General features: G+C 45.7%; 1 protein-coding gene and 1 long non-coding RNA gene across 2 annotated transcripts in view; one reads left to right on the top strand and one right to left on the bottom strand.

The window, feature by feature from the left end:
- Positions 1 to 27,660, bottom strand: part of LOC144756279 (uncharacterized) — a 385,761-nt gene that overhangs the window by 305,558 nt on the left and 52,543 nt on the right. The window lies entirely within an intron of this gene.
- The window catches only part of LOC144756278 (uncharacterized), a 411,513-nt gene that overhangs the window by 348,046 nt on the left and 35,807 nt on the right, over positions 1 to 27,660 (top strand). The window contains exons 13-15 of the mRNA XM_078645939.1: positions 4,274 to 4,407; positions 16,856 to 16,914; positions 21,907 to 22,002. Coding sequence (XP_078502065.1) covers positions 4,274 to 4,407; positions 16,856 to 16,914; positions 21,907 to 22,002 — 289 coding nt within the window. The remainder of the gene's footprint in view (positions 1 to 4,273; positions 4,408 to 16,855; positions 16,915 to 21,906; positions 22,003 to 27,660) is intronic.

Raw genomic sequence — 27,660 nt, 5'->3', positions numbered from 1 at the left:
ACACAAACAATCATAATGATATCAAAAATAGTGTGTTTTAATAAAAACAAGGATACATTTTTACAATGTAGTTATACAGTTATGATGAATTGTTGATAGAAAGTGATATGCTTTTATATTAAAAAACATAAATTAAAAAACATTAGAAGGACAGTGATACATGTCCTATCTATTGTTGCTGTGGCTGTTGTATGTCAGTCAACGCGTTTCGACACGTCGTGGTGTCTTCCTCAGGACATTTATAGTTTCAGCCAATTTATCTGACATAGACCTCTGTTTAGACGGTTCGTCTGTAGATTTCTTCAGTTAAAAACAGAATAAGTGAGGCACCATTATTTTCTTCCTCTAAAAAATGGCATGTGAAAACCTCAGTGTTAAGGATCCACTGCTCCCATCTCACTTAGCCTGTATTCACACTTTCAGTGGTTTTCTTTAAGCAAACGAATACTTCTTGGCTATAGATAAAACCATATAAACACGTATAAAGAAGTCTTCCAAATATTCAGGGCGACACACCATAGGGCAGTAACTGGTTAATTTTCAAGCTAACCCACGTGGTGGCAGTGAAAGATTACAGCTCCCCGCGTACAATGACAGCGTCAACATGGAACTTAATAAATCTCTTTTTAGATGAAACAACCGTTCGGAGTTTAGATCTTGAAGGCAACGCTGCCGTCGGACGGGTCTCTTCATTCCTCCCCTTCGTTTTTGCCGTTACAAGCCGCCCGTTGATTGGACCATTTCGTGAGGGAGAAAGAGCGCCAAAGAGGGACTCTGCCAAAGATTAGAGCCCTGATAGAAGCGAGCGCTCAGCAAAACAAACTGCTGGTCTCCGCGGTTAGAAGGGGAGGAACGAAGAGACCCGTCCGACGGCAGCGTTGCCTGCAAGATCTGAAGAATGTTTTTTAATTTATGTTTTTTAATATAAAAGTATATCACTTTCTATCAACAATTCATCATAACTGTATAACTACATTGTAAAAATGTATCCTTGTTTTTATTAAAACACACTATTTTTGATATCATTATGATTGTTTGTGTTATGGTTTAAGTTCTCTATTTTCGGTAATGGTGCAGTTGAATACATAGCTAGTGTTCTGTTAGACAGATAGCCTGGGTGTTTACCTTCACATTGTAAACCACATATCTGTACATGGGTCTTTACAAATACCAAATAGAGTATCACAAAAATTCACTATTTGGTAATAGCAAACACTTACCTTTGTACATGTGGCCCTTAGTTCCTTGAGAAGCATTTTAGCTATTTAGTTGAATCACGGAGAGAAAGATATGGAATCAATAGTAATGAATTGTTTGTATCAATTTATTTGGAATTTAAGATCCTAGCTTCAAGTAAAGCGGGCAGTTGTAATTTCATGTTTAAAGTTAGCTGTGTGTGTGAAACTTGCTATGTGCAAAAACACAGTTGGCACAATAACATATAACACACTTCAAAGATGGAACAGCAAGTATTATTTCACTGCAAACCTTCTGTGGATTTCCAAAATAAGCAGCAAAACCATTGCCTAGAGTGGTAATCTTTGAAAATGTATGTGAGAAAATACCTGCCTGCAGTCTTTAACATAGTGTAATATCTATCCACCTATAAAAAAGGCCTGAGGGGGCGTGGCAAGCGGCCGGCTGCAATGTTCGCTCTGAAGCGGCTCCGCAGCCCTCGCCTACATATCCAACCATTTATCCGATATCAATAAGGCAAATTCCCCCCTTTCCATGGGAATTGTCACCCAACATGATCCAACATTAGAACGCTACGTTAATTATCGGACTGCTCGTGTTCTCAGGGGTCAACATACTGCCGACCCGAGACGCCGAGGAAGTCCTAAGATGGCGGACGGACGGAGATTAAGACATTGAGATCGGCTAAGGAGCGGTGTGAGCAGGCGGTGCTGCCGGGGATCGCGACCGCCGTGTGAGTGAGGCACCCCTGGGCTCCGCTGATGTTGGAGGGCCAATCGATTGCTGCAGTGAGAGGGGGTGAGTGCAGCCCATAGTAGCGACCTGCGGGGGACTGGAGCTGGCGGACTAGCGAGGCAAGTTCCGCGGCTCTGCGACCTTCCTGCGGGGGGCGCTGACTCAGCCCCGAGACGACTCCCCTTTCTTGAATACCCGCCGGTGCATGGCCTGGTGTGCGAAGCTCAGCCAAAGGAGGTGGGTCCACCCGCATGTGGAGCGCTCCTACTACTGAATACAAGTTCCTGTGCTGTTCCTCCCCCGCGGGTCTGATTCACAACGTGGCCTTCACCAGACTGACTGTGTGAGTGGTTGTTCCTCACTGATCGCGACCATCCACATTTAATACATTGCTGTAACACCCGCCTCACCTGGCAACCAGAAGCAGAGCATACCACCTCCCGATCTGGTGGACGCACCTGTAATCCCAACAGGCCGTTGGGGGATTGTCCTTTTCCTGCGTGAAGGCAGCAGATATTACAGGTGTCGCCCTCAGCTGAACATAGCCCATAGATCTTTCTGGGCTCCCTTTGGCCCCCCACTGTCTCCTGATTGTTACAATGACTACCAACAAAGGTCTTAAGCCTCAGACCCAAAAACAACTGGCAAAGTTTGCATGGACTAAACAAGGAGATGATACAGATGCGACAGCAGGAGATGACCCCAAGAAATCGCAACCTTGTTCCTCGACCAAAGCCCCTACTCTCGAAGACGTTATGGAGGCAATAGTGGGTGTACGAGCCTCTCTGGAGACCCAGATTGATTCCGTGAATATAGGGGTGACCCTCCTTCGAACGGATCTGAAAAAAATGGCTTCTAGAGTCAAGATCAGGACGAAAGCTCTAGTGTCCGACACTTCTACTCTACAAGGGCAGGTCACTCAGCTTCAAGATCAACAGAAAAAGATGGAAGAACTTCTGGATGACTATGAAGGGAGGGCTAGGCCGAACAATATTCGCATTTTGGAAGGTCCTGAAAAATCGAAAGGACCAGCTATTGGTTTTTTTTGTAGAGGGCCTGGTGCTCAACAAACTACAACCTAAACGCCTCTCTAGGTACTTTTCCATTGATCAGGCCCACAGAGTTCCGGGCGGGCGTCCACAACCTGGTGCTCCCCCACGACCGATATTTGCAAGAGTCTTCAACTTTCGGGACAGAGATGTTATATTACAAACAGCAAGGGCCGGCCCTCCAGTAAAGATTGACAACACCAACGTCACTTTCTTCCCAGACTTCACTGTTAAAGTTCAGGCTCAGAGGCACAGCTTCACGGCGGTAAAGAAGGCCCTGCGCGATAAGGAAATCAAAAAAGGCCTATTGGCTTTTTTCACTATAAATATGATAATCCTGCTGGCTTTGCTGTAACTTTTTAGATTAACATGTCAGACCTACTGCATCCAACAAGACTTTTCCCAATGAAACAATCAGGTCAATAACCTCTATCATTGTCTTGTCACAGTAACCTGCTCGTAACTATTGTATGAACATTCCAAAAAAGCAAAAAGTGCTTTTCAAAAAGGCAATAAGTGCAATAGAACCTCTCTTTTTAAGTTGAAGCACACTCTCTCTGCCCAGTAGAAAGCTTGTAGAGTTAATCATGTGGTCATGACTTTCCCTGAGTACAGCATTTTAAAGCTCATTTCTTGTGATCACATAAGGTCTGGTGACAGCTGCACAGCCCCAGGCATTGTAGGCACAATTGGTACATTTCATGAAACTGGTTGTAAACTAATAAGTATGGGTGGAAGCTGAGTGTGGATGTCATTCACTTGCCTGAAGTGTGTGAAGGACACTGAGCATGAAGACCCATATGAAGCCAAAAAGACTGTAGCAGGAAGGTGCTAAATGTGAAGGCCTCAATGATATGCTGGCCCTCACCCACCCAGCAAATGTATTATTTCCTGTAGAAATATGTTTGCTACAGATTGTAGAGAAAGCAGGACTGGATGTGTCAGCAGCAAGGCAGGCAAGTGTTGTATTCCTGTGCCAGCCCGGAGTCATCCAGTTCAAGAGTTGCCATGTTATGTAGCCATGTGCCATTTCACTGGCTGGCCCTGTCCTAGTGGTGGTGTTTTCTGATCAGAAAGTCTCTTTGTCCCTGTGCAGTTACATAATTACACATCCAAGGTTCTTTCTTTAGCAGAGGAAGGCCCTGAACCATTGCACCAATTGTCCTTCCTCAAGCCAGACTCTCACTTGCTGAGCACCTCCCTTGATCCCTGCTGCTTCCCCTGCTCTGTCTGTACCAGCTGGATTAGATACAGTATCTATATCGTGTTTCATGTTAATTTCTGTTTGGTAGATTTCTGGCAAATGGCACATGGTGGCAAAGGCCCACTCACAACCCAGTAAAATGGAAGAGAAAGAGGAAGATGACCCATGGATAGAATATTCCCGCGATGGACACAATCTGACGATTCATGAAGGTCTCGGCAAGTAAGTTACAACCAAGTATTCAATGTAGTTACCTGACTGACTTAACATGCCAGAAGTTGATCGCTTCCACCTGTGGGACTCAAGCCACTATTGCACAGGGGCAGACGCTGTCTAGTGGATAGGTTGAAGTGGACTGTCTATGTTATGATGTTGCTTAAGGCTTAGAGAATGGCACTTAATGGGGATGTTGTTGGGTCTTGAAACAGCATATGTGAGATCTAGCCCTAGTTTCTCTCTAGCGCACTTCTTTGATTTTTGGAAAATGAGCATATTAGTGCCTCTTTCTCTAAAAACTAGGATGTGATTAGAAAACAATAACCCAGCTCATGATCTCTGTATAAAACAAGCATTTGCAACCCAATTGGCCTTGCATTTGCGAGAGTTAAAGCTATTGACACTGTAAATGACAATGTCTTTTACCTATGTTTTTTGGTTTTTAGTGTAGTGGATGTATATGGTGTGGTGTGGAAATATGTGGGTTGTATTGTAATAGTTTGTTGTGGAATTGTGTGGTGTGGAGTGTATTGGTGTAGTGGAATAATGTGGCATGGTGAATCGATAGGGGTGAGAGTTGCACAAAATAAACAGAAAAAAAGATAGAGAGGGATAGGTAGTTTGTGCTGGAAGTGGTGATTAAACTCAAGACAGAGGAGCAGAAAGTGTGTGTTAGAAAGAGAGAAAGAAGGGGAGAGAAGGTCACAGATGCATAAAGAGGGAGGATCTGCGTACAAAGCAGAGACACTAGGAAGAGGAGGAGTGAAGTTTGAAGGGCAGAAACCTTGAAAAGGCACGGAAAGAAAATGTGATTATTATGTGAGCAGGCATTATAGAGAGGAGATAGGGAGTGGAAGAGATGAGAGGGGGCTGTGGGATTGCGATATGAGAGGGCGTAGTAGCAGTGTGAGGGAGAAATGAGAGGGGCAGTGGATGTGTGTGGGAGAGTTGACAAGGTTGTTGGAAGTGGAAGGGAGAGATGTGTTTGATTGGAATTGTTTGTTGTGGAATTGTGTGGTGTAGAATTATGTGGCACGGTGTGAGGTTGTGTAGTGGAAATATGCAGTATGTCAGTGAAATTCCTAGAATGACTTCTTATTCTTGAAATGGATCCACAAATTTGTCCGAGAGGATTTTCCTCCTCCTAGTGTCTTCACCAAGCAATCCTTGGCTTCCAAAAATGGAACCTAGGAGCATATTAGCAAGGGGTTTATCGCCGCTTTAGCTGCCCTTTTTGTCGCTAAAAGTAACGATTTTTTTTATCGCCCTATCAGCAAGCGTTTGCTAACAGGCCTCAGCAACAGCTTTCTGACAATAGCAGACGGTTTTCCTATCGCCTTGCATGCCAGCGATGATTATCGCTAATGACATGCAAGGCAGGCGTTCCCAACTAGAAGCGACTGAAAACAGTCGCTAACAAAACTTCCCCATATTAGCAACGCAGGTGGATTTTCAGGCTACGTCCACCATGGCGTTAATGCGTGAATATCACTGGATTTCCAGCGATATTCAGGCATTTCGCGCTATCACTGGATATTTTATCACAGTGGAGATAAACGTTGCTAATAGCATGTTATCTCTGCTAAAATATCCAGCGATAGGCGGCGATAAAAACAAGAATGTTCTTGCTAATAGCCCCCCTAGTATCCTCCATGTAATGTATAATTGCAGACAAACTCATTCACAGTGTACATTCACAGCACATTCTCGGTCCACCACAGTTACTACTCTGCATTGTACCCTTACATGTACACATGTATTCAGTACACACACTCAGCAAGCACACTGTTCAGCACTGAAGCTTTTCTATCTTTAACCAGGGTGTGTTATTCACAAACACACTCACTGGCAGCACACACACTCACAATGTGCTCGCTGCATAACACTTCACCTTTTATGCATTGTACGCCACGCAAGCACACTTACACCCATCACATGCTTTATCCATACATGCACTGCACAGCACTACATCTCTCGTAACGTATTCTTCTCAGGCATACATACACTTAGTACATGTACCGTCCACACATGCACTGCACAGCATTGCTCCACCCTTGTACCGTACCCTTACCTGGTACACATACAACCAACACAGTCACTACTCCTGCACTGCACAGCACCCACAACTACCTGATGTAGGCCAAGGGCGAGTTAAGCATACAGCAGCTGAACCTTTAAAAAGGTGAGTGAGCCTGTAGGCCTCACTCCAGTGACAGAGGGTAAAGGACCTTCCCACTACTACTGATCACTACACAGTATGGATAGATTGATGATGGAATTGTGAAAGGATCTTTCCTAAGGAGGGTTGGGTTTGCTCAATTTACGTGCGCTGTGTGAGGTTAAAGTTGGAGATATTCTACTGGTGTCAGTAATAGTGGTGATAATTCTGGCAGTGGTGGGTAACGGTGTTGATCGTGTGGTAAAAAGTTTGCATACAAAGGGGTTCCCTTGAGTGCAAGTGTTACTGTTAAACAACTTAATGGTACTTAATTTTCCATCTCAGAAAGATGGATGAAAATGGAATTTGGCCTCTTTGGGATTTTAAATTGTGACTTACAAATGCCACAAAATGTTTACTGCAAGTGGTTATTTTACTGAGCCACTTTGCCAACTTGAGAAAGATTACATCTTGCTTATTTGGGGAGGGGGCAGGCTGGAACTTGCACACACAGTGTACTTAAATATATTTCATTCACCTTTATCTTCTGGGATGCAACAATGCTGTTAAAAGGTAAAAGTACCTTCTTTCTTGCTGTTGTTCATCACTTTCTTGATTTGCGGTGAGGTCCTGTGTTCCTTTTTGTCAAACCCTATTTGCTATTATAAGACATTGATTATATGTAGTACACTAGACACAGGAGAGAAAAGTAGCCAGGGAATTTAAAGCTGCATCGCCAGGACTAGTAACTTAAATCAATTCGGAAAAAAAGGAGTGTTGCCCACCTCAATGGTCAGCTGACCGTTGACCATCCAGTAAGAAGTAGTTTTACACAAGATTTTTTTGAGAGGCAACACATATATCTCAGTTAAATTAGAATCAATAACACATATTTCACATAGAGTTAAGACTTGTGGTTCTTCATTGTTGAAGTCAATCTTGACCTTTATTGTGTTTTTGTTTAGAAAATCACAGGCGGTGCATTTCACCTAACAAGGCTTCAAAATGTACAAAATGTAATTCTTACATCTAGTGTAAAATTATTCATGAGGCTGCGGAGGGACACACGGCCACCTCCCAAAAATAAAACACAATTACAGACAGGGGTAGTTCTGGTATCCTCCTAAGCACATCTTCACTCACACCATACTGGGGAAAAACACAACAATGACCCAGTGCAGAGAAGGGCAGGTCAAGCACCTTCAGCCGACAGAAGCACTGGGGATTGAAGAAGTCCGGGGATGCATGTCTGCCACCACACCTTCTACTGAACGTGCTGTGCTCTGCCTACAAATGCTTATCTTCCAATTGTGAACAACATTTTTCGGTAGAAAAAAAAGCGCTAAACCCATTTCATGAGAGTGACAGTATGTTTGAAGGCAAGCTGCGCCATGCACGACAAAAGAAAGGCGCAGCCCCCATATTTGAGGATAAACCTTGGCATGCCATGCTGGAATAATTTGAAAAATAGTTCTCCAAAACAACAGATAAATAATTGAAGCAGCAGGAAACTGAACTTAGGCAGTGCTCCTCTACCAAAATTGAAATTGCATTCTGCTGTGTGAACCACTTAGGATACAGCAACCAAGAGCGACACTGCAGTGAACCAATAGTAAGCAGCAGGCGGGAACAAAGTCCTTAATCGACTACACAAGGTCTGTGGTTATGGATGTGTATAAAAAGCTCTAGTCTATTTAATAAAAGTCTGTGGCCCGGGATACTGTGCATATGGCTAAAGGTGCTTTGAAGGTTGTGCTGCCTATGGCTTTTCACCATACGTGATAAACTAGGCCATGCCCCGCACATGCTGCAGGCACTTGGTGCAGGGCACTATCTTTGTTTAGAGGTTCCATCCAATGACACCTAGGCAAACCCTTAGAAGTTATACACTAAAGCACCCACAAACACATAAGATACCTTTTAAAGATAAAAAAAAATCTAAATCCTTGTTTAGTGCATACAATATGAATTACGCTTGATTTACAAGCGTTTTTAAAAACTCCTCGTTTTTCATTTTATTTAGCTTTTAATTTATTATTCCCATGTTTTTAAGGGCTGCTCCCCCATACTTGCACAATATTCGGTTTTGCACCGCATTTAGCGGGTCCCTGATCCTTTTCTTTCTGCCCCTCGGCAGTTGAATTGTTTGGCGGCCATCTTTGGTGAGGGAAGCACGCCGGTCGGGCAGTGCTCGTTCTAGCGCCCAAGGACGCTCGACCCCCTCATAAAGGAGATCATGCTGACGCGCAGCGGTCACGCGCAGCAGGAACGCCGGATCACTGCCGGAGTCACGCCAGAGTCCAGCCCGTCTGCGCCCGTCCGCGCTGAGGACGGACTGCAGGACGGGCTGCCCATCGCCATCTCGCATTCCAGCTCAGGTTGGTTAAATCATGACCTTTTTCCCAATCGTCTGACGTACTCCGCACTTACTTTAACATCTTTGCGATCCCGTACACCCGTCTCCTGTACTACCTGTACTCTGCCTACCCATTACTTTACTTGTGCAGGCTGTGGCTTCTCTACCGGCAAAATGTCGCTTTCTAAGACACAAACTGCTAAGGCGCATCACCGGGGCAAAAGGAAGGCCACTAAGAAACTTCAGCCTTCCCCTCCTCTCCAATTTTGGAGTATCAACTGCAGATCGCTCCCCAAAAACAAACTAAATTTGTTTGACTTCATAAATGAAGAGTCGCCAGACGCATTGTTTTTAACTGAGACCTGGCTTCACGAAAGCTCCGGACCTGACATTGCTATAGCCGTTCCTAACAACTACGTGATGGTACGTCAGGACAGGGCTTCCGGGAGGAGGGGGGGGGGGAAAATCGCTATTATTTTTAAATCCACTTACCAATGTAAGCTGGAGTCGTTTTCTCTCCCTGGATGTGAGGCCGCTCTATTCAAATTAACGATTGGCCCTCAACTAACGCTTACTGGTCTTATTTTTTTTATTTTTTTTTAAACCTTTATTCACATTAGATAGTTACAGTCAAAGTTCACCAACCGTCATGGTCGAACATAGGTACAGAGGTAGAATAAACAAACAATGCAATACAGGAGCAATGCGGAGGCACACCTCATAAATCTATGCTGTAATTCAGGAGATCTAAGTACCAACACGGCCACAGGATTAGGGAAGGTTTGTGTTTTTTAAATGAAAGAAATTCAGGATCTGATGCCACACAATGAGACCTCACCAAGGCCAGAGTTACACATGAAAAAGGATATTCGCAGCAGGATCACCATAAGTAGGACATTATGTCAGGACGTAGAAACAGGATATTCAATAAACATTACATGTCCCCACCTAAACAATATCCGCCCGCCGTGCAATAAAAGAGTATAAAACATACACCATATACCCGAACCAGAAAAACGCACGGCGAGTTACCTTTAGTCAGACCCGCGAAAAAGAAAGAAAAAGAAGAAAAGGAGAAAAACAAAAGTTGAGAAAGAAAAATAGAGGCCATAGAACAGAAAGGAAAAACAAAAATACCCCACCCCTATCCCCCCACCCTGCACCTCTGCATACGGCTACGGCCTACCCCCCTAGCAGCGTGCCTGTCGCCCCATGTCTAAACCCGAAATATAGAGAAGAGAGATAAAGAGAAAAGAAAGAGACAATATTCCACACAAGATAAAGAAAAACAAGGAAAAAAGGGAGAAAATGAGCCAAAACCCCACGATAGGGAAAATTGAAAACAGGGAGGGACCCCAGTACAGGCCCCCGGCCCCCCCCCCCCCCCGCCGCCTCTCGTCATCATAATATTACCAGAGTGGACAATAAACATCAAGAAGCAACAAGTTTAGAATCAGGATTGCGGCCCAGCCCCTCAAACTACCCGAGCAAGATGGAAATCCCCCCACGATGATACAAGGAACAGAACGTCATTGATGCACATGAATCACGTAGCCCTGAGCATAAGTATGCCACAAATATCAGGAAGCGGGAGAAGGCAAGTAAAAATCGTATCGAATGGGCAGACCAGATCGGAAAAGAACAGGAAGCCTTGCAATGTTCCAGGTAATTGCGTTATCAAAGTGCATCCGCCGCCATTTTATCCGTCTGCGATCCGGAGAACAGTGCGTAGCATAACAAGGACGGCCATTTTGTAGCGTCCGGCACCCACAGTAAGACTCTTCACCAGGAGATACGAACCTCCCCTTTCGCCGCCAATAGAGTCAAAACAAGGTCTCACCATAGTGCCTGCACAATAAGGCCGAGCCGTTGCCACATAAACAATGTCCCGCAACAAGGAGACCAGCGGCAGGTTGTCTTCCCCAGTCCGGTGATAACGGGCTCATCCCTGTAGCAATCCAGATCCGGGTCCGCCCTTCCAGCGCACGGGAGGCATAAGATCCCTCTCCCCTCGATCTATTGTGCGCGTCGCCAACGCCATATGCGGACACACCACCGCGCCACACTACTCACAGGAGGGACCCCCAATAGAACGCCGCATCGACCAGTGTCAGGGCCGCCCGCCCTAGGATCGGAGAAAGGGGGACGGCGTCAACAGTTCCAAAACGTTAGCACACAATAGAGGCATCGCCCCCACTTCGTGGTGCGGGAGCACCGACGGGCCCACCCCCCCCCACCGTCAGGATGGTGCAACAGCGGTACAGCTCCGCATCCAGCTCCGAGGAACTGTGATGCGGAGTGTAGGCAGCGCGTCGCAGGCCAAGCAAAGTCCCATCAGAGTAGCAAAAAGCAGTCGGTAAATGACCAACTCCATCGGGGGGGGGGACACCAAACCAGCTCCAAAGGACAGCATATGTCGTGCCCTCACGCTCCACAGGCAGCACTGACGCCAAGTTCTTGGGGGCGGGCGACCTGCATAGCGTTCACCGGTACCTTCTGGGTCCGCGCAGCCGTAGTTGTTGCACTTCCAGGCGGCTGTGAGATCACGCGGGGTCCCGGCTGCAAGGCTCGAGCAGGCCAAAATCACGGAGGTCCGTAGCTTCGCTTCCAGGGCACGGAGATCACTCGGAGTCGGGCGCATCCGCTTAGCGCACCATCCGACACACGGGGGCACCGGAGCTGTGCGGGGCGGGCGATGGGATCAGGCGGCGGGAGAGGAGAGCCGGCGGAGCCGGGAGCCCGGGCGACCATCTTGGCCGCCGGTCCGGCTCCGCCCCCCGCTTACTGGTCTTTTAATATATCGCTCTCCGGGCAATGCTGGCCCTTGGATATCATCTCTGGCCGATATTATATCCCCTGTATTACTTAAATCGGCTAATTTCACCATTCTTGGTGACCTCAACATCCATCGTGAGGATGTTGAAGGTACCCTCAGTCATCGTTACTGTCAGATCTCGAAGTTTTTAATCTCTTACTTCGAAACTCTGGGGCTACCCATTCAGCAGGTCACCTGTTAGACCCAATCATTTCCAATTTACCTTATGATTGCTCCCAAAGGGCCCGCCCACTAGAATGGACTGACCATTTTGCGGTACATTTTATCTAATGCTAAGCCTTGTGCTGGTAAGAGCAAGCTTTCTTATCGGTGGGACAAGCTTAATATGGCGGCATTTAATCAACATCTCTCTGAATCTATCCCGATTCTAGAAAAATCTGGATCAGAATCCAATGCTGCATTTTCCCAATGGCTAAGGGATGCTGTAACTGCACTTCTCCCTCCTATATCTAATAACCACAGATCCCTTCATCCTCCCGCACCTTGGTTCTCTGAGGAGTTAAAATCACAACGAGCCAAGTGCAAGGCATTAGAAAGAAAATGGAGGCGCTTCTATTCAACCCTCAGTAAGGCAGCTTACAAAGAAGCACTAAAGAGCTACCATGTTAACTGTAAATTGGCCAAGGCCACTTTTACGGCATCCACGATCACTCAGGCTCAGAATTGCCCGCGGACTCTTTTTACAATGGTAAAAAAGCTAACAGGAGCAGATACGGTACCTTCTCCTCCGGCTCTGGACAAATCACAGTGCAATGCCATTGCGGATTTCTTTATTTCTAAGGTGAAGCGTATTCATGAATTTTTGTCTACCTCCCCGCCATCTGCTGAGTCCTTACTGGTGGCTACTTCTGGTAGTCTTCCCCTCCCTTCAACGATCATCAACGACTGGTCCTTGTTTGATGATACTACCTTTCTATCCTGCCTGAACAGTATCAGGTCAGGCTCCCCTAGGGACCCTGTCCCTATTAAAATTCTAAAACTGTTGGACCTCGAGCCACGGAGAGTCCTAATGAGACTTTTGAATACATCTCTTATAAAGTCTACGATGGCACAGGAGTGGAAGCATGCCATGGTCGTTCCCTTGTTGAAAAAGACCGGCGCGGACATCACGAATTTAGCCAATTTTAGGCCCATATCCCTGCTGCCTGCATGTTCTAAAATTTTAGAACGACATGTGAACACCCAGCTTAATTCGTTTGTCGATAATGTGGGATATCTTCATCCGTCCCAATCCGGGTTTCGCGCACATTATTCCACTGAATCCGCACTCCTTGGGGTGACGGAGAGGGTTCGGCACGGTGTCGATCGCGGGGAGACCTTTGCACTCATCCTTTTGGATTTGAGTGCAGCGTTCGATACCGTGTCTCATTCCATCCTTCTTGATTCTCTCCGCTCCCTTGGTGTTGCTGGATCTGCGCTGGCCTGGATTGCCTCCTTCTTAGGCGGACGCACCTTTCAGGTGTTTTCGACAGAAGCTGAATCTGCTGTCTACTCATCAGCATACGGCGTCCCCCAGGGGTCGATTCTCAGCCCTCTGTTGTTTAATATCTATATCAGACCCCTTGCTACCATCGTGGAGGACGCCGGCCTAACAATCTATTCATATGCTGACGACACGCAGATTGTGTTCTCTCTCTCTAGCAGTGAGGGCCACGAGGTCTCTGCCTTGAAGTCTGGCCTATCACGCGTTGCTGCCTGGATGCACGACCATCTGCTCAAGCTCAACGGTGATAAGACCGAGGTTGTTATTTTGGGCAAGAATAAAGATCTGTGGGGCCCTCGACATTGGCCCTGCGATATGGGTCCCCTGCCGAATCCAGCCCACGTATCCCGCAACCTCGGTTTCCTTATCGACGATAAGCTCTCAATGAGACAGCAGGTAACAAAGGTCGCTGCAATCTGTTTCTCCACCTTAAGATGGTTGCAGAAGATCTTATGGATGTTACCTTGCTCTACTCGGAGAACTGTCGTCCAGGCTCTTGTGATCTCCCGCATCGACTATGGGAATGTGCTTTATCTTGGGGCCGATAAGGCCACAATAAACAAACTCCAGGTGGTGCAAAACTAGTCAGCTCGCTTATTGTGCAATGTACCCCGGAGATCTTCCGCAGCTAAGGCTCTGCGTGACCTTCATTGGCTCAAGGTCCCGAACTGCATACAATTTAAAACATTATGCCTTCTTTTTAAAATTCGGCAGGGTTCTGCTCCTAAATACCTGCAGAACCTGGTTCAAGTCTATGAGCCTGGTCGTACTTTAAGATCTTCCACCAGTGGCAATTTCTTGGTCCCTAGAATTAAATTGGCCAAAATGGGCGGCCGCTCGTTCTCTTATCTTGGTCCAAAGATGTGGAATGCTCTTCCGCCGGCTCTGAAAGCCGAGACTGATCTACTCTCATTTCGGAAAAAATTGAAGACTCTTTTGTTTAATTGATCCTTCTGCACTGTCTGTTCTGTTTGGGCTTTTGCTTGCTTTCTTTCTCTTGTCTGTCCCTGGCACCGGGAAACCCATTGAGGGTAGCTGTGCGCAATACAAGTTTAGATAAATAAAATAAATAAATATGAAGGCATCTACAATGGCAGTAGCAACAATTAGTAAAAGGGGGCATAAAAGGAAATACTCCAGCATGATTTATTTCTGTTATCAATGTTTAGCGATCTTACCATCATTTTTCCACTTCTAAGCGGTATTCTTCTTCTAGAACACCAGAAAATAAAACTTATTTCAATTTTCAGTGATGGTGTACACCTATACACCTGTTTGAACAAGAGAGCTCATGTTCAATGCAACAATAAATTCTGCTAATCTCGCTTTAAGCCAGCTGCCCTGATGCTTATTAGCCAATGGTAGCCTTCAACTAGAACTGGAGATATGATTCTCCATGGCCTGACCCAGTGTCATCTGGCATGAAGATTCCCTCCACCCTTCACTCTTTGTGATCATTATCATAACCTTATTTAATTCTTCTTAATACTCTTAGCATAAACAAATAACAGAAAGTGGCATGATGCCCTTTCACTTAGATGTTTTATGCGAAACTATGCTCTTTTGAATAACTATAATAAATGAAGCACCCAATTATCTGCATTTTATAAACTTTTAGAAATCAATAACAAAATACTGTAAAAGCAGTCGATTAAATACTGGAAATATATTGATGTAAGTTTGATTAGAACATGGCAGAACATGATAATATAAATTCAATGTGCATTATATTAATCACATTTATTCACTTTTGATTGCCTCAGTAGCACATGCAACTCAAGCAGGGGAATACGCCAAATAAAATATACATTATATTCATAATATGTGGATGAGGCACCACTTTTGGGTCCATATCAACATTTCATGAGCATCTTACATTACTCCTTGGGCACTGGATTGCCTTTTATATTATTGCGATCTCAGTGGTGGTTTTCACTGGAACTGCAGTTTTGAAACTCCATGTAGTCCGTGTTGGATCCTCTGGTGACTGCCAGTGGAACTGCAGCCTTTGGTCATCATACCGTCTTTGTGCTAGCATCTGCTGTTACTGGAAACACTCATTTACTTTGTGTCCATGTGCATCAGTTAGCAGAAACCCTCCTTTATTTTGGTTCCTTGTGCATCACAAATAAGAATCGCACATTTGTAAATTGGAGAGCAAGGAGAAGTTCTTTCCTAGGTGCATCCCTATGGAGAACACTGATGGCTGCGTATAGAAAAAGGGAAATCCTTTACATAATATACAGATTGAGATCTTTGTAAGGACTTCTGTAGCGTCATACGTGATATCAGCAGTGATGTAATTGCTTTTCATCCTGAGGAACTGTTGTTTCTACAGTCTCCACTTCTTCTAACTGCTTCCATCCTTTGGCTGCCCTGTCCTAAGCCTCACTGCCAATCCATAGCAGTGGTCTTCTTCAAGCTATCAGACCATGCAATATACTTCCCCGTTCATCACAATCTTGGTCATTGGCCTTCGTGCTGAGCCGAGTCTAACTCAAGGGGCCTGAACCGGCTTCTTTCATATACAGACTCAAGGGATTCTTTCAATGTCGATCTTCCACCATTCCTCATCGAAAGATACCAAATGCTTACCATGTTATCCAAGATTTAAATCACACCAGCTTACACACCCTCCCAGAAACCAAAAGTTTTTAATTCAGGACCCTGTGCATCCTTCACTCCACACTTCACTGCCAAGGCTCATACATCGCAACCCAATTCCATTATAATAATCCCAACGAATGCCTTCGCTCCACTTTGGATCTTCTCCTCTCCATCACATGAAATCACATGTCAAGATATAATGAATGTGACTTTATGATATAAGCTTTCCACCTTTGGAAACAACCTCTCTTCACAGATGCAGGACACCCTCCTATTGTTGTCTTGTCTTGGATCTTGAAACATGTCGGTCTTCTCTTTCTCTTGTGCTCCTTGGTAAGATGCCTTAAGTCCAACGAGTATGCCTGGATGTGGGTCCCATGCTCACAGTGCCATATTACCCAAGCTGCACCCGACTGACGCGGTCAAATTCTGCTGAAATCTATTTGAGGTTGCTTGTGTTCCCTTTTAGAGGGGATCTCACCTGGCAGTTGTGGGTGGACTGTACCTAGTAGGAGCCGGGTTAGTATTGATTAGCATACAGCAATGTGTAGAGTGGCATGGTGGGCGACAACACTGGACTGGAATGAGGTCTCAAACAAAAGTCCACAACTACTATTTATTTCATTGCCAAGAGGCCATCTAAATGGTGAATGTTGCACTTACAAATGCCATAGATAACAAAAAAAAATTAGCAATCAATTTGTGGATTTTATGGTTGGTTGAGCTAATCTGAACTAACAAACTTCACTGCTTTTTAGGTTGTATACAATTATTATAGTATCCTATCACCAGTACGTAAAGCATAAAGAAGGTTTGAAAATCTCTTTCGGTGCCAAAAACAAAAACCTGCACTTAATTTTGAGAGCATGTGAAATAAATATTTCTAGTTCCAACAATAGGACTTTCAAGCTCCCGCAATCTGTGATTGCCCCCTGGTGTTTAGAACAGTCTACGATGTGTGACATGATGATTGGTGTTGCCCCTGACTTTTCTGTTCCTCTTGGTTTCATGCAGGCACAGCTGGCCGGTGAAAGAAGTAGAGGTTAGAGGACCCAAGATTGTCATTCACAAAGGTGAGCACATGATATTCTTATTACTATGGTAAAAAAGCACTTAAGGTTTTACAGACATTGCATTGAGTTCTAGGATTCTTCAATACTCGAGAGCCTACACTCACTGACACCACCATGAGATCCCAATGAGACCTTGCGGATTTGCAGTTCATGGATCACACACTCACTCATTCACACCACCATGAGATCCCAATGAGACCTTGCAGATTTGCAGTTTCATGAATCACACACTTACTCATTCACACCACCATGAGATCCCAATGAGACCTTGCAGATTTGCAGTTTCATGGATCACACACTTACTCATTCACACCACCATGAGATCCCAATGAGACCTTGCGGATTTGCAGTTTCATGGATCACACACTTACTCATTCACACCACCATGAGATCCCAATGAGACCTTGCAGAACTGTGGTTTAATTGATCACACACTCACTCACACCAAGATCCCAAAGAGTACTCACATAACTCCTGTTTCATGGATCATACGTACACTGACATAAAGATGTGATCCCAATTAATTCTGAACTGCAGCTGTCTATTTCACAAGGACACAGGCATGATGATGAGATCCTTCAATAATCACACGCGCACTCACAACAAGATGAGAATCCAAATGAGATCTCCCAGAACTGCAGCTTGACGGATCCTACACATCGACATCATGCTGGGCTCTTCCTGTGCTACTGAGCCAAGGGCCTCTCTCACAGACACATGCTGAAGTCTCCCACCCTTGCCAACATTTCTGTAGCCAATAGAGTTAAGGCTTTTTCAGGTTTCAATGATATTATTTAACATACTGACAACATCACTGGAAATCAGTATAATTGTGGAAGAGGTGTGGCGCAGGGGCCAGGGTGCCTGACTCTGGACCACAGGGTTCACGGTTCGATCCCTGGCACCGGCGGCAGGTTAGCCCAGCACCATGTGATTCTGGGCAATAGCTTGCTTAATCTTCCTGAGGGCCCCCAGCGCCGGTAACCACTTCAGAGGTAGCTGTGCGCTTTACAAATACTGGTATTTATATATATATATATAAGATGTTTGATCTTACACATAGGGATTCCAGAAAATGACCTAAAAAAACACAATACCCAGATCAAACGGTATCAAATAGTTTGCAAATACAGTTGTTAAGACAACAAATTGGGCTCATCTTCCTGATGTATACAAGGGCAGAGTGGAGAAAAATTACTCAGGACAAGTGGGTGCTGAATATTGTTTGCAATGGATACAGTCTTCGGTTCACCAGCCCTCCATCGATTCCTCCGGTCAGCTCGCAGTATCAACTGCGCGAGCTCCAGGCGGAGGCCGATATCCTGTTAAGGAAAAGGGCGATAGAAGACGTTCCTCTGTCTCAAAGAGGAAGAGGTCTGTACTCCCGGTTCTTTCTAGTCCGCAAGAAGGACAAGAACGAGTTGAGGCCCATTCTGGACTTGCGACAAGCGAACAAGTGGATTCGCAGAGAAAAGTTTCGCATGCTGTCGTTGCATCACATTTATCCTCAGTTGCAACAGGGAGACTGGCTTTGTGCAATAGACCTACAGGATGCGTACTTCCATGTGCACATTGCACACAAACACAGGAAGTTCCTGCGATTTCAAGTCGGCACCAATCACTATCAGTACACGGTACTTCCGTTCGGGCTGAAGTCTGCGCCCAGGACTTTCTCGAAGTGCATGGCAGTGGTAGCGGCACACCTGAGGAAGAACAAGGTGTTTGTCTACCCGTACCTGGACGATTGGTTGATCAAGGCCTCCTCCTTCTCGGAAGCTCAAGCGCACTTCCAGAAGACGTGCGTTCTATTGAACAAGCTGGGGTTGCACATCAACATGTCCAAGTCTGTCCCGACTCCGGTCCAGTGCATTCAGTACTTGGGAGCCTCCATCAGCAAGCGTGTCTCCTTCGGAGGAGCGACGATTATCACTCCTTTGGAAGGCTCAGGCTCTCATGACCACTCCATCTACGACAGTGAGGACGGTGTCTCCTCTACTGGGATTGATGGCCTCTTGTATCTTCCTGACGCCACATGCGCGGCTGCACATGAGACCGCTGCAGGAGTGCTTGGAAGATCAGTGGGACCAGAGGAGAGGATCTTGGGATGACAAGATACGACTGTCTCTGCATGCTCTTCAGTCTCTGAAGTGATGGTGTTCAGCGGAGAATCTCCTCAGAGGGGTTCCCTTCCACAAGGACATTCCCACTCAGACTATTGTGACGGATGCTTCTCTCCAGGGATGGGGAGCGCACTCCGGAGACTTACAGATTCAAGGGACGTGGTCCCCGACGGAGTCCACGTACCACATCAATTTCCTGGAACTCAGAGCTGTTCACTTGGCACTGAAGGCTTTTCACCCGTCCTTCCAGACCAACTCTCTGCTTGTACAGACGGACAATACGACCACGATGTATTACCTCAACAAGCAGGGGGGCTCGAGATCACGCACTCTGTCGCAGGAGGCGCAGGCGATCTGGCACTGGCTTCTGGCCCAAGGACTGACGATAACGGCCACCCATCTGCCAGGTGTGCAGAATGTTCAGGCAGACGAACTGAGCAGACTGATTCAGGAAAACCACGAATGGGTCATAAACGACGAAGTACTAGGAGAAGTCTTCGCAAGGTGGGGAACTCCAGACGTAGATCTGTTCGCCACCGCCGAAAACAGCAAATGCCGAGACTTCGCCTCCAGGTACTACCAGCCGGGGACACTGGGGAATGCGTTATGGATCAACTGGTCGAACAGCTTTCTGTACGCTTTTCCACCCATTCCCCTGATTCCGACGGTTCTCATCAAGCTGTCCCAGTCCAGGGCGCGGATGATACTGATTGCCCCGGAATGGCCCTGACAGTGGTGGTTCACGGACCTGCTTCACCGGTCTCTCCTTCCTCACATGAAGCTGCCGTGCAGGCCAGACCTTCTCACGAAGTTCAGGGGCGGATGTTGCACCCCAACCTCTCGTCTTTGAGTTTGGCGGCATGGCTCCTGAGATAGTGCAATATGGCCATCTGAATCTCCCAGAGGATTGCATGGACATACTGAAGGAGGCTAAGCAACCTTCCACTAGAACTTCTTATGCTTACAAGTGGAAGAGGTTTTGCATCTGGTGCAAGTCCAAGAACTATGACCCTACGACATGCAAGGAAGATGTCATCCTTCCATATCTACTGCATCTGGCGCAATCTGGCCTTAATGTCCATTCTATTAAGGTTCATCTGGCTGCTTTGACTGCCTACAGGAAATGCCCTTCACAGACTTCCTTCTTCCAGATCCCTGTGATCAAAGATTTTTTGGAAGGCTTGAGAAAGTGTTCCATCCTGTCAGGCTTCCTTCGCCTTCATGGGAATTGAATGTGGTGCTGTCCAGACTTTTGAACCTATTCATAAGGCTTCGTTGCAGCACCTGTCCTGGAAGGCGGTGTTCCTCGTGGCCATTACATCGGCCCGCAGGGTGAGTGAAATTCAGGCGTTGTGTTGCTAAGAACCTTATACTGTATTTCATGCTGCTAAGGTTGTTATGCGTACTCACCCTAAATTTCTTCCCAAGGTTATTTCTGATTTTCATGTCAACCAGACTATAACTTTTCCTACGTTTTTTCAGAATCCTTCATCTCCAGCGGAAAGGTCTTTACATTCCCTGGATGTTAGGAGGGTGTTGAAATTTTATCTGGATAAAACCAAAGATATTCGTAGGTCAGACCAATTGTTTACCAATTATGGATCAGTCAGTACGGGTCTTGCTACCTCTAAACAGTCCATCTCGAGGTGGATTGTGTCCTGCATACAATTGTGTTACCAAAAAGCTAATAAGACCTTAGGGGGCAAACCTAAGGCTCATTCCACCCGGGGCAAAGCTTCCACGACGGCTTTGCTTCGTAATGTTCCCATTGCAGAAATCTGCAAGGCGGCCACTTGGAAGTCGGTTCATACCTTTGCTAAGCATTACTGCCTGGACACTGATGCCAGGGCAGACACTCAGGTTGGGCAGGCTTCGCTGCGAAATCTGTTCGCACAATAGTGGTGTTATTTCTCGTTTCTCCACCGCCGCTTTGGTGTGGGGATAGGCTCGCCATTCTATTCACTAGATTATGACTATACACAGAGATCCCCTAATACAGAAGGAGTAGTTTCTGTCCTGTAACTCCAGATCTGTAGTAGGGATATCTCTGTTATAGTCATAAGCGCCCGCCCTCCTCCCCGGTGGAGAGAGATATTCATGTACGGAATGCTACAGGTCTGGCGTGTTACGCCTTCAAAAAGAACTGAAAGTAAATGGGACCTGCAGTGCATTCTGGGATACTGTGAAGTTCTGGAAGGTTCTCTTAAAGGCACAGTATCCTGTTCTGAGCCACATAATGGCAGCCTATGGGGCTTGTCTGTCCAGGTTCTCCTTTCTATCATTCCAGAGGGTGTTTGCTGTTAAAGAAAGGGAAATCTGTACAGGCTTTGCTGTTTTGTGGATTTTGTGGTGGAATTTCTAGTTGAAGTACTGGACAGTGTAGCCTTTTATAGGCTGCATTATCTGTCTTTAAATTCTCTCTTAAGTGTCTGTGCAGTTCTGCATTTTTTCGACACTTTAAGAGATTATTTTTGATTGCTCCGGGGTCCACGCACATGGGCGGGACTATTCACTAGATTATGACTATAACAGAGATACCCCTACTACAGAACTGGAGTTACAGGACAGAAACTACTCCATACTGATGTTGTATTCACATAGTGCTTTAAAATGCACAGTTAACTGCTAACAGTCTTTCCCAATGCCCTCAGAGACCTCCAGTCAAGTGCTTACTATTCCTCTTTTCCTTTTACACACAGAAGCATGGTTTTTCTCTCTAATTGATTTCAAACTGAGCTCTCGGTGTCCTACACCTTATGGTTTACACTCACTGTCATCACAATGACCATTTTTGGTAATCAGACTAGGGATTCTTTGTGCTGTATTCCTTACCTCAAAGTTCTCATCTCATAAAATATTCTTTCTGTTCTAGAAAACAGTGTTTATATGACGTTCCACCCCACCTGCCCGGGCTGCCTGCTCGTGAAGGCCGTCGATCACAACAAGGAAGTGGCCCTCCACATCTTGAGTAAGTGCAGTTGCGCATGGTTCCATTGTTTCTTTGGCTTGTTTCACACATCATAAGCCTCTTTAAATACATATATACATATTTAATTGGATAGAAGGCGAGTCATGCACACTTGAGAACCCTTAGCGAATGAGTGTCCAACCTAAGGCTTCACAGGTATTTACCCAAGGTCCACATGCACATGTCTTCTTGTGGGTCATCTTGGCTGCACACGCTCCAGGTGACGGACAATTTTTTTTCTGTATTATTAAACACTTATGTGAAAATTACCTGATGTTATACTATGTAAATAATCAAAAAGTGAGGGATGGAAATGGTTGAACCAGTCAGCCAGCTGGAGAAGGTGAAAAACCACAGGCAAATCTGGAGCCCACCTCAAGCAGTTTCACCACAACTGCTAGACCCACCCTGTTTCAAAATACCACAACCACTGACATGTTTCAGCTATTTGGGCCTCATCAGTGAAGTGCAGCTTCAGTCTCTGGGCCAAAATCAGACCATACTGTTCCACTAACGCTCTGATGAATACGTGCCATTCTTATAATACACCTCTCAAATCATGCCCTCTCCACCAGACGCAGTCACCACCTCATAGCTCCATGTTCAGCTCCAGGCACAGTGCACATGGTAGCAAGCAAACAGCACTGCGAAAGAAGACATACAAATGGGAGGCCAATGTGGGAAAAGATGAGCATGTGAACAAAAGAAAGGCAAACGGGAACTGTTAGATTTGAGGGTCTCTGGTTGGCACAGGTAGGTACTTGTGACAAGCAGGGACCCTCTCCTCTAGTAAGGACAAGGGGATTACACTCCTAAAATAACCTCTGCTCACCCTCTAGGTTGCGAAGCGCGAGCAGCCAAGGCTTATTTCAGAGGCGTTGTAAGTTAAGCAGTTGTGACCACATACAGTAGCCCAATGACAACACTACAAATGGACAACACACAGGTTTTATATAAAAAAATAAGTAGACTTTATATAGAGTTACCACAAGACCATAAACAACAAAAATACACACTATGATTACTTTAGGATGGTAGATTTAAGCTTAGTTCAGTTCAGTTCTTAGATGCAACGTCAATGTACCTTAAGTTGCGTTGCGCTTCCACGACAAGCAATGTCGCAGCGATGTGAAATGCGGCAAAGTTCAGGTGCAAATAAATAAAGACGTGAAGATCTTCCACATGCGGCACGCTTCTCGGGATGCGAGAAGCTCTCGGTCCGATGCGTGGGCTGCAGCGGCGACACCCTTACAATGCGACGGCAACAGCTCCAGCGGCGACGCTCTTCTCCCCCGATGCATGAAGCTTCCGCTTGATGCGACAACTACAGCGGCGACATCCAAGATGCAACTGCAGCAGCTCCGACGGCAGCGCGCTTCTCGGGGTATGCGAGGTGCTCTTGATCGATGCGGTGCAATGCGACAGTTCCAGCGGCGACAACCTCCTTCGGAGTTGCGACCGCAGGCACAGCGAGGGCGACACGCTCCGACCTCGTTGCGAGATTCTTCTCCTGATGCGGTGCAGTGTGACAGCTCCAGCTGCGACACCCTCTTTCTTCGGAGTTGCGACGGCAGCAGCAGCGACGGCGACATGCTTCCTCTTCGTTGCGGCACGCTTCTCTCCGATGCGGTGCAGTGCAACAGTTCCAGCGGCGACACCCTCCTTTCTCCAGAGTTGCGACGGCAGGCACAGCGACACGCTTCTTCTCGTTGAGTCGCGCTTCCAGCTCCTTGCGACACGCAGTTCCTCAGAAGACCCAAAACAGCAGCAGACACTTCCACAAGAACTCTGGGGAGCTGGGGGTGAAGTCTGTTGTCCCTGAGACTTCAGCAGGAGGCAAGCTCTTTTTCCAAGCCCTTGGAGATCCTTCACAAGTTGGAAGCAAAGTACACAAAGTTCCTTTCTCTTTCCTTTGCCAGTAAGGCAACCACCGCAGGCCAATCCCCCAAGCAGCACTTCAGCATGGGAATAGTCTCTCCTCAGTTTCTTCAGATTCCTCTCCTCAGTAAAGGTTTCTTCTTGTAGTCCAAAGTGATCTAATTTCATGGGAGCAGGGTCCCAATATTTATACCCAGAAATCCTTTGTTCTCTGAGGGGAGAGGGGCCTTTCCCAGTCCGAACCAGTTCTGAAGCACTCTGTTTACCAGACTTCTCCTTTCCTTTCACAGTGCAGGGCAAGCACATCAGACGCCCCTCAGAAGGTGGAGCCAGCATTGTGGAAGGCAAGTACAATCCTGGAGCACTCTGTTTACAGGACTCCTTCTCTTCTTTCAGTTTGCAGGGCAGAGACATCAGCCACTCCCCAGGGGGTGGAACCAGCATTGTGGAAGGCTGGCACAGCCCTATTTAGAGTTCATGTTCACTCCTCCCTCCCATCTAGATGCAGATCTCTCTATTCACCACTGGGTGACTCAGCCTGTCTCCTGGAATTCCCCAGCCCTGTCACTCTCAAAACCAGACATAGGAATACACAACCTAGCAGAGGCGGGTTTGAAGGGTTAGACAAGCAAATACCTACTTTCTAAAAGTGGTATTTGCAAACACAGAATATTAAAATAAACTTTACTAAAAGATGTATTTTTATTATTCTGAGTTTAGGCATACTAAACTCAAACTTCTACCATGTTCTCTGAGCCTGTTAGGATTATAAAATGTTTAAATTCCAACAGCCTATTCTGACGTATGGAGAACAGGTAGCCTTGCAATAGTGTAAAACGAAAATGGCTGTAATTCACTATCAGGACATGCCACACACATCAGGGCTTGTCCTACCTTATACTTACAATGCACCCTGCCCTTGGGCCTACCATAGGGGTGGTTAATATGAAGAAAAGGGAAGGTTTAGGGACTGGCAAGTGGGTGCACTTGCCCAGTCAGCATGACAGTACCAGACTGCACGCAGGCTCTGCAATGGCAGACCTTAGACACATTTTACAAGGCAGCTTCTGTGGGAGGCACAACCATTGCTGCAGGCCCACCAGCAGTATTTGGATTACACGCCCTGGCACACTCAGTGCACTAGACTAGGGTCTGACAAGTAAACCAAATAGCCAAACATGGAATCACTGATTAGTACATCAATTTACAATAGGGAGCACTTTCACTGTGGCAGTGGATAGCAGTGGCACAGTACCCAAAGCATCTAACACAGCAGAAATACATGAGGCAACAGCAAAAATGGAAGGGAGACCCACGCCAATGGTGCCAGGTCTAACAGGAGCCCATGCAGAAACACAATGAAATGCAGACTTGTTCTAAACTGTTGATGGAACCCACACAACAACAACAATCTCTGAAATGTAATAAATGGGCCCCCATCCTGGCATTCTGTTGCTCTGCTCAGAGTAAGGCATGCCCAATCTGGCAAAAAGCAACTCTTGCCTGCTTTCGTGCTCCCTGCTCTGTGAGAATTACTTTAAACAGGGATAGCATACGGCAGATTTTAGAGAACATTTTACAAAGTTTAAAGAGAATCTTCCATATTGTGTGCAACACGAGGACTGAACACACAGTGACTATAACCGCTTCGATGCGGCGGCTTTTCCCGCTGTGTGCGGCAATTTTCAAAAAGCCGCGTTAGATGACGAGCTCAGCTCATCATCCGCACAGGAGCGCCGTAGCTGAGCTCGTCATCAGCATCGAAGGGGTTAAGGCAAAGATTACAGCAGCAGTAAAGGAGCACCTCCGGACAGAAACACAAAGTACATTATGTCTGCGAGCGTTACAGGTGCAGACAGGCACAGCCCATCTACAGTAACAAATGCAAAACTAGGACAGCAGACATGCAGCAGCTACAGACTGGAGCAGCAACAGCAGTGTTATGTATCAATGTAATGTTGTTATTATTTATTTAATATTGGCACGGACCTCGGTTCTACTTTATTGATGTTCTAGAGTTCCGAGTCCGTGCCGTGTGAACCACGTGGGCAGTTAAGAAGCTGTTTGCGTTACTGGTGGATGTCCTTGGGTGATGCTGTTTCCTTATCAATAAATATTGATTCCAGCTTCATTCAGCTTCTGCTTTACTTAACAAGATTAGCGACGACTGGGACTTGCAGCATCACCGCACCGAACCTTGTGCGCGCGTTTTTGTTACATCAGATTTTATTCCATTTATTTCCGACTTTGAATCCTGTGCATCGGATTATATTCTGCTGATTACCGGTACCCGCGCATTTTAGTGCTTTTGGACATCTGCCTAATTTGTTTTTTCCTCTATATTCCGTCACTTTCCAAAACATTTTTGACGTTTTGGGATTTTTATTTAAATTGATACTCACTGCAACGGTTGTGGAATCCTCAAGCGTCACACCTCTTGGAACTTCGATTCTTCTTGTGCGCTACACGGATTCCAAGCTCGTCCTTTCTCCGAACCTCAAAGCAGGAAATAGCATTGTACGTCACTGTGAACGTATTGAATGCTGACTTTCCCGTTTTCGTCATCGCGTACGCATTGTACGTATGCTACGTGCCGCCATTTTGTTTAAGGTTGTCTCTTAGCAACCATTTCTTCGGAGTTTCGGCATGCAGTGATTGTAATTTTGAGGCAATTTACAACGGAGTTATCGTGCGGCTTACAAAAGGTAACAGCTTACAAGAAATTTAAATGAACGGTGAGCGATGTCATGATATTTATTTTACATTTATGATTCTATGAGTTTATAAAGAGAACTTCTCCAGGGCATCATTTTATACTCCTCATTGTTTTTGCTTAGCTTCTTAGATATCTGAGGAAATATTCTTTCGTTCTCTAGTATATATATTTTTTTTCATTAAAAAAAAAAAAAGAAGGAAGACACTTGAAAGTTGACTAGCACTTCGTTTTTCTTTTTGCATTATGTCAACTTCACGGAACTACAACTTATCTCCACCTCAGTGTTTTTGGCCAGCTGGAGGCACACCTTGTATGTGTGCGGTGGCCTGAATGGAAAGCATATTTTATTAACTATATTGATACTTTAGATGCCAAGGCCAAAATGTCATGGAACAAAGAGATGCCACTACTGTCTCACTGTTTTTTCTAAATCACAGAAACCATATGGATTATACACTAAGGTCCATTGACACAGTCATATCTGAGTAAATCATTTGTTTTATTTTTAATTTTTCTCTCTCAAAAAAGACATTTGGTTATTGTTTCACAAATTCATTATACAATACAAGACCTCCTAAACATAATATATAAATTTACAAAATTGTTTATGTGAGAAGTTGGCCTGATATATGATGCTCACTAGTTCTAGTGATCAACTTGTATCAGTCCAAACAACCCTTATGGTGATTGGTTGTAAGTCAACCTTATAGACCAGCTATCCTAATGGTAGCATGGACAAAGCAGTCTTAGGCTAAACTCTTTTGGCATGTGAAGCCAGCTGTTTTACCACAATATAACCCCTTGAATACCAGATGAAAGGACACCACACAGGTTGTTATGAAAATAAACAGTATATTTATTAATAACAAACACCTCTGAACTCTTTATGAGGTCAGAGGGCTAAGCACATGACAATCTCTTAGGAATAATACGACAAGTGGCACAAAATTACAATGGTGCCCTAGGGGCACTGCAAACAATATACTAAGTAAGTGGAATGTGAGAGTCGATAGGAGAAATTGAGCTGTCCAGAGGCTTCAGGACCGCTGGGACTACGCTATCCT

This window comes from Lissotriton helveticus, chromosome 5_1, assembly GCF_964261635.1.
Source record: "Lissotriton helveticus chromosome 5_1, aLisHel1.1, whole genome shotgun sequence".
Classification (NCBI taxonomy): domain Eukaryota; kingdom Metazoa; phylum Chordata; class Amphibia; order Caudata; family Salamandridae; genus Lissotriton; species Lissotriton helveticus.
This window is presented reverse-complemented; position numbering and strand designations above follow the sequence as displayed.